General features: G+C 38.9%; 1 protein-coding gene across 2 annotated transcripts in view; it reads right to left on the bottom strand.

Annotated features, from left to right (window-relative positions):
• ELAVL1 (ELAV like RNA binding protein 1) overlaps positions 1-10,082 on the bottom strand; it is a 77,491-nt gene that overhangs the window by 28,885 nt on the left and 38,524 nt on the right. For both annotated transcript variants that reach the window (XM_027844154.1, XM_027844153.1), the window contains one exon: positions 1,071-1,174. In XM_027844154.1, coding sequence (XP_027699955.1) covers positions 1,071-1,174 — 104 coding nt within the window. The remainder of the gene's footprint in view (positions 1-1,070; positions 1,175-10,082) is intronic.

The following is a 10,082-nucleotide window of genomic DNA, read 5'->3' on the forward strand; positions in this document are numbered from 1 at the left end:
TTTTTTTGTTCAATTTAAAGATAAACAGTTTGTAAATATTAATCTGTGATAAGTCAGATGGATAATCATGAAACTTAACCAAAGGGCTTATGAGGTATGTAAAGGGGCAAAGGATAAGAAAGGATACAGAAGTGTAAACAAGAAAAAAAAACAAAAGTGAGTTAAATATGAGATAGAAGCCCAGGATTAAGAAAATTCATCAACTAAAATCAAACACAGAGTACTTAATTATCACCTCATATATGCCAAGCAGAGTGGGGGATACCTGAGGCAGCTAAGTGGCACAGTGGTTAGAGTGCTGGGCCTGGAGTCAGACTTGAGTTCAAACATGGCCTCAGATACTTACTAGTTGTGTGACCCTGGGCAAGTCACTTATCTTTTGTCCATCTTAGTTTCCTCATCTGTGAAATGGGGATGATAATAATAATACCTTCCTCACAAAGCTGTTGTGAGAATCAAATAATATTTGTAAAATGCTTTGCACAGCGCCTGGTACATAGCAAGTATGGAAAAACTGCTTGTTCCCTCCCTACTACATAATCTCTGCCCTCAAGTTTACATGCGAATAGTGAATGGCCTTGAATTCAACAACTTCTTGAGGTCCTTCCTGCACTATTTTTTTTTTCATTTTACTACTGTGATTATGGTTACTTCCAAAGAAGGTCTTAGAAACAATATCTGCATTTTATCACGTCTTGGGTGGTTTTGAAAGCTAGCAGAATGTTTCCCTGTAGGGTAACAGAGTCTTACCAATAAACTCCAAACTTAGGAATGGATGATACAATGTTGCAGGAACTTTGGGAAACCATCTCCTTTTGTTTGATTTTTAGTTTCAACCACGAGTAATATGATTTCATCATACATTATTTATTTAATTTCTCAAATAGAAAAAGAATGGAGATAAAACATATTCTTCTGAAGTACAAAAAATCTGAAAAGAATCTCTTTTAATTACACACTAATACATCTAACACACTAGGAAGTTGATGGGTCATTGGCACACTTTTTAAAGTGGCAGCACTCAATACCACTCTGCTGAATGAAGGGAAGTTGTAATAAAACCTCTTTACCTTAATGGTTTTTGACTGGAGTCTCAGGCCATTCAGTGTGTTTATTGCTCTTTCGGCATCTTTTGCAGTCACGTAATTCACAAAGCCATAGCCTAAGCTGTGTCCTGCATGGAAGAACATATATAATGTTTTAAATGAACCACCACCACCAATGCATCCCGATGTTTGTTTTTTGGTTATCTATTATAGAAATCTCCCTCTGTAACTAAAGATCACACCCAAACATTAAAGACTTAGTCACTTTTTCATTAATTATGCCTAGCAGACCTGGGCAAGCACCATGAAGCTGTTAGAATTCAGTGAAGGACTATGGGATACCTGAAACCAGGCCCCCACCTCCAAGCATATAAATCACTGACTTAAATGCTTCATCTTTTTAGCTCAGGTTAATTCAGCCAACTGTAGATAATAAGAAAAACTGTAAGACCACAGAGATGTGAACATTATTAATGATAAACCAGAGGCTAGATATATGCCTTTCATGAAGAAGAGAAGCCAGGGGCATGGAGCAGGCACCATGCCATGGCATCATTCTTATCACATGATGTCACTACTCTCATTCTTTAGGGGACAAATTAGAGGGCAGTTGTGAACTTTGATTTATCTTTCACAAGACTATGCAATCTGTTTCACTCCTCTTCAGCCAGTATTCATGGACAAATTGGATCCTTTGGGGCAAGAAGCTGGTTTTCTTTTTTTTTTTTTTTTACTGATCCATACAGTGACCTGGAGACACAACTCTCAGTAGACAAGGAAGATGAAGTTACTTACCTGATGCTCCGCTTCTTTGAATATGAAAACACTAGATGTCCAATGACAACAGAACTATCTCTGAAAAGAGGTGCTTTTGGCTGGCTTGCAGGTTATTTCCATTATGTTGGACATGGGCACTCCCTAATGCCACGCCTGAAGGGACAACCTCAGCTTCCCAAGCCTCAAGAAAACTAACATGAGCCGGTTAACAGGACAGCAACAACCATGACAGTAATCACAGTCTACTACAGAAGAAGAGCCAGGAAAACGCCACACTCCCAGACCAATTCCTCCTTTGTACCCATACCGTAACTCACCACCCTGATGTGGAAGACAGGCCTCAGGGCAGAGCAGATAGTGTACTGGACTGAAGAATGATGGAAGATCTGGCTTAAAAGCTTGCTCTAGATACTTTTTAATTGGATGACACTGGGCTACTTAACCTCTTTATGTGTCATTTTCCTCATCCATGAAATGAGAGTGTCAGGACTTGCTGGCCTCTGTGATGTCTTCCAGTTGCAAATTTATGATCCTAGGAGCTGTCCATCCTTACATTCAAGGAAATGGGGTTATCATAAGTAAACTAACACCCTCTCTTAGAAAGGATTACATATTGGATGTTAACAGGTGATATATCTGGACCCAAACACGGGAAAGGGGAACCTGGGACACTGACCTTGTAGGAGATCTATCAAAATGTTATTACCTTCTGGTGCCTAGATAAAAAACTTCATCTCCCAGATGTTGAAGGAGATCCACATCACTGACTTTATCCTTCTCAGCTCAGCAGCTTTCCCTGAAGTCATAGTTAAAATGGTACTTTCCCTACTTCAATTAGTCCCAATGAGAGCAAAGCCATAGAGTAAGAGACTCTTCCAACTTGGAAAAATCCTAGAAACCCCTTAATCCAACTCCCCACGCAGCATAGGAATCTCTTGTTCAGTATCCCTCAAAGACGATCATCAAGATCTACTTACATCTACTCAAAGAGCAAAGTGTTCCAAAGGACAACTCTAGTTGCCAGAGAACTCAAAGAATCTAGAGTTGACATGGAGCTTAGAAGTAAATAACTTCTAACAAATAAATGTACACACTCACACAATTACAGTTTTTTCTTAAGTTGAGCCCAAATTTAACTCCATGTAACTCTGACCAATTTATTTTAATGATGTAGCTTACTGCTTCAAAACAGAACAAGCAATCCAAAAACCGATTCACAAAAGATTGTTTTGCAACTGGCCCAGAACTAGTTCATGCACTGGCAGCAGATCATCCTAAGGATACTCAAGATGTGGGAAAGGTTATTTTTATCCCTACAGTTCAAATGAAGTTGGGAATAAAAGGTAAGGAATGATGCTGGAAGTGAAAAACAAGCTAAGGAAGATGATATTGTGATGGGTAAAGAATTGAGAGATCACTTTACAGAAAAACTGTGCAATGGCCTTTGTAATGATTCTATCCCCATGAACTTCAAGATGGAGGGGGGAAAAGAGAGAAAACATGCTAACAGCAGTCTGAAATCACTGTAGGGGCAAGGAACACATTTTCACTCTTCTTTCCCCAGTAGAAATGTTGAGAATACGAATCGTGGTGGTAGTGGTGGGGGTGATGGTGGCACCTGGCTCCTGGGTGGTGGCCCAAGATTGACAAGGTCAGACTTCTCATATATTAAGAAGTCTGGTCTAGACTGAGCCTTCCTCTGCTTTTTTGTAAAGATCTATCTTTCACTTCCTGGGGGGACTGGTTAGGACAGCTGACAGTGAAATCCTTGATGAAGAAGGGGAACAAATATAAGTACATAGAGGGACAGTAAAATCTTTGAGTTAGGGATGGGAAACCACAGCTGGCTGAGTTCTTCGTGCTATAAATTCTGGTAAAACCTCCCAAAAAGGGGCATGATGAAGGTAACTGACTTCTTGAGGAACTACCAGGGAAATGATATATGGGCTAGGTGCTTATGTATCCAAGTACCTTTCTTCCTGTATCCAAGAATAAACCTCAATCACTTCAATCTTCCTTCAGTCTTTTTTTCATGGAAGGAGAACTGGCAGGGCACAATTCTTAATTCTAATACCTTTCCCTTATCAGAACTCAAGAGGCTAGGGTGAATGAGCCCAGCCCAGGATATCTGATAGTGTCCTGTCCTTGGGAAAGAAGTATCTCTGAAACACCTAGGTCCAGGAAAATATCAAATGATATTCTTTCTCTGGAAAAACCCAGGAATCAAAGAAGCTCAGAGTCAGAGCCTCAACCACTGTACAGTTAAAAAGACACTTTAGTGGTGTCAAACTCAAATAAAAATGGGGGCCACTAATCTGTACATAAGAATCCCTGGGGGCCGCATATTGACTTAGTTTTAAACTGTAATTCTATCTCTGTTTTATTGCATTTTTATTCATTTTGTTAAATATTTCCCAATTATATTTTAATCTGGTTTGGACCTCACTAGGGAGTGTTGCCCTGGGCAAGTCAATTAACTTCTATCTGCACAAAACTGGAGAAGGAATTGGCCAACCACTCCAGTATCTTTGCCAAGAAATCCCCATGGACAGTTGGTCCACAGGGTCACAAAGAGCAGGACACGACTGAACAACAAGAAGGGAGTATTGGAGATGGCTTGCATGTTTGATACTCTGCTTTGGACCACAGCACGACATCCTCATTGGCAGCTGAAAAAAAGACTAAAAGACTTCTTGTTCTCCTTTCATGTAAATACTCACAAATATAACAGACCTGGGAACCTGCTCTGGTAAGTCAGTACGCATCTGTACATACAGAGTCCACTCATTTCAGTACATTAATTTATTACAACATTCAGAATCTTAAAAACACAGTTTAGCATTTGATTATCATCTTGTATTATTTCATGTGGTTTGTCTGGTCTTTCCTCACCTAAACTGTAAATTTGAGACCAGGAAACCAATGCATAGTGAGAATTCAATATAGGCAGTCTCTTTCTTAAATAGATATTATTAGATAATATTAAATTCATTTCTAAGTGAGTTCTCTGGAACGCAGAACACATCTTTGTATAGAAACAATGAGAGCTTAGGCTTCAATACAAAAGTCAATTTAATAATTTAGTCAATCTTTTTGTGGTGGCAAAGAGTTGGAAATTGAAAAGATACTCATCAGCTGGGGAATGGCTGAACAAATTGTGGTATATGATTATGATGGAATACTACTGTGCCATAAATGACAAGCAGGATGCTTTCTGAAAAACCTGAGAAGACTTACATGAACTGATGCAAAGTGAAGTGAGCAGAACCAGGAAAACACTGTACGCACAGTAACAGCAATATAGGGCAATGACCAACTTAGCTATTCTCAGCAATACAATGATCCAAGACAATTCCAAAGGATTTATGATAAAAAAAAATGCCATCCAGCTCCAGACAAAGAACTGACGAAGTCTGAATGCAAACTGAAGCATATTTTTTCTTTCTTTCTTTTTTTTTTCTTTTTGGTGAGGCAATCGGGATTAAGTGATTTGCCCAAGGTCACACAGCTAGTAAGTGTCAAGTGTCTGAGACCGGATTTGAACTCAGCTCCTCCTGACTCCAAGGCCAGAGCTCTATCCACTGTGTCACCTAACTGCCCTTGAAGCATATTTTTAAAATCTTACTTTTTTATTCTTGGTTTTCTGGGTGTTTTCTTTTGCCACATGGCTAATATCGTAATGTTTTGCAAGACTGCACATACTCTATATCAAATTGCTTGCTTTTTTAAGGAGGAGGCAGGGAGAAATTATGGAACTGAACGTTAAAAAAAAATGAAGGTTAAAATTTTCTGTTTACATGTAATTGAGAAAAAAAATTTTAAATAACAATATAGCTGAAGTACTAAGAGGTCAAAGACAAAGAAAGATGTCTTATATACCAAAATATTCATAGCAGCACTCCCTACAGTAGGAAAAAGCTAGAAACAAAACAGATGTTCATCAGTTGGAGAATGGTTAAATAAATTAATATTAATGTAATGGCATATTATTGTTCTATAAATGACAAAAATGAGGAATTCAGAGAAACAAGGGAAAACTTAGGGGAACTGATGCAGAATAAAGTAAACAGCAGAACCAAGTAAGCAATATATGCAATGACTATATAAGAGGAAAAAAACCCCTAAAATGAAGACAAATGCTGTGTATTAGGAGGCAATTAGATAGTATAGTAGATATTAGGAGGCAATTAGGTGGTGTAGTAGATAGAGTGATGGAATTGTAATAAGATAGACCTGAGTTCAAATAATATCTCAGACATTTACCAGATATGCTTATGGGAACTGTGGCTGGGGATGGGAAGGCAAAAAGTCATTTAGCTTCTCCTAGCCTCAGTTTCCTCATCTGTAAAATAGGGATAATAATAGTGCCTGTCTTACAGGGTTGTTGTGATGATCAAACAAGAATACAAATATATAACTTTGCAAATCTTAAATCTTAAATCACTATATAAACACTAGCTATTATTAGATAATATTATTAAAAGTAATATAAACTATGGACTTCCTTGCTATATCTTTCTGATCTCTAGGGATCTCCAGAGATAGAATATTATCTGACTCACTGCTGGATCTAGGTATTTTAGAAATGTTCTTCTCTTAAGGTTACCAACAGAGACTCTGGCCTAGACTCATTCACCCTGGGTAGTAGTTGTAGCAGTTGTAGTAGTATTAGTACTATTACTAATAGTAGTACTACTGGTACTACTATTGACCATTCTTGGCCCTAGAAAAGGGATGAAGAAATGCATTTCCCTCCTTTCATTTAAAACATAGGGGAACATTGGAGTAGAATGTTGTAGCAAATCAAATACAGTTGCAATGCTGTGTGGGTCAGTTTTCCTTAGCTGTTTTCCTTTGTTACAAAGGGAAGGCTCAGTGAGCTAAGAATATAATATAAAACAAAATCATCAATTAAACTTCATATTAATCAGTCAATCTACAGGTATTTATTAAGTACCAATATGTGCCAAGCACTTGAAAGAAGTTCAAAGAATGAAAGAATCCCTACTCCCAAAGAGTTTACACTGTAATGGGAAAGACAAATACACATACAACTTAAACAACTTAAACAAAAACTGAAGAAATACAAATATAGACAAAGTAGGTATGTACAAAGCATTCTGACAGGTAGAACATTAGTAACTGGGAGGATCAGGAGAGGCTTCATGCAGAAGATGGCACTTGAACTGCATCTTAAAGGAAATGTAGGACTGAGGTGGAAGTAAGAAGAGAATGCCTTCCAGGCTTGCCCGATAGCCAGTGTAAAGTTCAGTTTTCCTTTTTCTTTTTTTCCTATGGGAAAATGGATCCCAGTTTCCAACTTAGAATTCAAAATGCCAAGGATATCTCTCATTCTACTACAATCCCAGTCTCCAGAGGAGAATCTCCTCTATTGCTATCCCCTGTGCCACAGCAGTGAGAGAAGGGGCTATTCCTCTCTCCTCTTGCTCATAGTGCCAACAACAGAAGGATCCCCCAAATGAGTGAAAAGTAGATTGTTTCTGCAGGATTAGGGATCTCAATTGCCTTTCTTTGCATGAGAGGGAACAGTAGGCAGGAAGAGAGGGGAAAGGTGTTTTGCCAGAGAAGAAGGAAGCTTTTGTTGAAGCTTGGCCTGAGACATAATAAGCTGTTATAATTATAGATATGGACGTATGGATTCTAGGTATATACCTTCCCCTAACCCCCAAATCTGATGTTGAGAACGTGCCTTTCCTCTTCCAGGCCATATCCATGGGTGATCTGTCTGAGTCCCAGGAAATTCCAGCATTGGTACCTCAGATCCAATGGATCAACCAAAGCAGAGAAAATAACACAATGGTCCTCAAATGGAAACATTCTATGAGAAAACTGTCAGAGACAGTTCTAAGTCAGGTTAGGCTCCCCTCCAGGAAGAAGGCATAATGTATAAAGTAATCTTTTAGAAGGAGCCTTCCACCAAATTCCTCTTTTTGCATGAAAGTAACAGCCAGCTTGCCTAGGATTAAGGAGCTATGACTCCTGGGAGGATCTGAATTCCCTGGGAGACTCAAGAGCCACCATTGATAGCACTCACAGGCATAAGTCTAAAGCCACTAGACTCCACAGAAAGTCCAGCCACATAACTGTGGGACTTAGGGGTGGAAGGGAGATAAAGAGGACAAGATAGTTGGCCACACCAACTTCCTCACATAGAAAGCAAGAAAGGAAAGCCAAGTTTTGCATAATAAAGATTAGTCATTAAGGAAGAGGGAAATCTCCTTAGCAGTCTTCGCATTAGAGGGGAAATCTGTGAAAGAAGAGCTCCCTGGCCACCAAAGCCTTTGTTTTGAAGGCAGTTAGAGTTGGGAAGAGCATCATCCTTCTCCAAATTAATAGGATGGGGAGGGGGGGAGGTGGTAGCTAGGTGGTTCAGTGGATAGAGCACCAGCCCTGGAGTCAGGAGAATCTGAGTTCAAATCCAGCCTCAGACACTTGACACTTACTAGCTGTGTGACCCTTGGCAAGTCACTTAACCCCATTGCCTAGCCCCCCCAAAAAAGAAAAAATAGGATATGGGTAACAGCAGAAATGGAAATTGAAAAAAAATAAAAAAAAAAAAAAAAGAAATGGAAATTGGCTTAGAAACACTCCTGTGAAGGGATGGGATATGTCCGGATATGTCCCTCTGCATTCCTCCAGGTCTCTGACAGAATAAAAGCTGTAGAAAAAAGGGGCAAGGAGGACTGGCTGAGGTAAGAGGGAGGAGGGAGTGGGAGAGGAAAGAAAATTCAGGGAGCAGTAAGCTAAATTCTTCAGTGATTGTTTTGTTCTGTTTGTTCAAAAAGGGCCTAAAGGAGGACTAGAGGAAAAAGAGTTGAGAGAGCCTCAAAGTGTGTGTGGGTGGGAAGTGGGGGGGGGGGGTGGAGTTCCTCTAAGAAAAATAAAAGGGGTGGGGGGGGTGGAGAATTAATACCAGGTCTCTAGTTCAAGTACAGAGGTGTAGGAGGGAGCAGTCTTTTAATTCTACTTCTCAATCACCTCCACAAACCGACATGATCAAACACAACCTAGTAAGGAGAAATAATCTCTGCAAGGTAAATTATGTATACATGTACAAACTGACAACTTAAGTGCAGGTCATGGAGAATTTAACCTACTGATGAAACACAAAGTTTTAGTAAAATTGGAATTTTAAGACTGACAAGGTAAAATGAAGTTGGATTTACTGGGATACTTCAAGTACAGCCTATGCTTAAGAAGCATTTTTCTGTTTCTCCAACGCCATGTTACAACTCACTTTTCCTTATCAATTAAAATTTACAGGGACAATTCCAAAAACAATCTGGAATTTTCAGGTGTTACAGAATACAATGATTATGCTACATAACAAGCAAACTTTAGTGTCTAATTAAAAACTGATAATTCTCTTCCTAAAATCAGCACCCTTTTCCAAAGGTGCAGTTTCTTAGCAGCTAAGTGGAGCTAGGCAGCTAGGTGGCATAGTGGATAGAGTGTTACATCTAAAGTCAGGAAGAACAGAGTTCAAATCCAGTCCCAGACACTTACTAGCTTTGTGATCCTGGGCAAGTCACTTAAACCTCTGTCTACCTCAGTTTCCTCAACAGTAAAATGTGGTGAATTATAGCACCTACTTTAAATGGTAGTTATAAAGATCAAACAAGATAGTAATTGTAAACCACTTAGCACAGTGCCTCGCACATAGCAGGAGCTATATAAATATTTATTTCCTTCTTTTCCAGAATTGGTATGATCACTTTTCAATTTCAATTTCCTGGGAAAAAGCTCTTTTCTTCCTCAGAACCCTCTGAACACACACATACACATATATATTTACATATACATACATGTATATGTATATGTATCTGGAATATGTAATGGAATTATAAAGTACTGCAACTAGGAGGGATATTAAAGATCACCTACTTCAATTACCACATTTTATAGATGAGAAAATTGAGACCCAGAGATCAAAAGCAACTCACCTAAGACCATATGGTGAATTAGTGATACAGTCAAGATTAGAGTCCAAATCTCCTGACTCCCAGTTCAATATTATTTTTTTGTTGTTGTTTTTGTTTTTTTGTGAGGCAATGGGGGTTAAATGGCTTGCCCAGGGTCACACAGTCCAGTCCAATACTATTAACACGACACTACAGGACAAAGTAATACTCAGTTTTTGCAAATAAAAAATTGAAAATCTTTTTTCACAAAATTTTTAATCCTGAATTTGACCATGAACTTGGTGGGTGAATGCTGTGTAAAAACATCTTCAGTTGA

Source organism: Vombatus ursinus, unplaced genomic scaffold, assembly GCF_900497805.2.
Source record: "Vombatus ursinus unplaced genomic scaffold, bare-nosed wombat genome assembly UNPS02014935.1, whole genome shotgun sequence".
Classification (NCBI taxonomy): Eukaryota; Metazoa; Chordata; class Mammalia; order Diprotodontia; family Vombatidae; genus Vombatus; species Vombatus ursinus.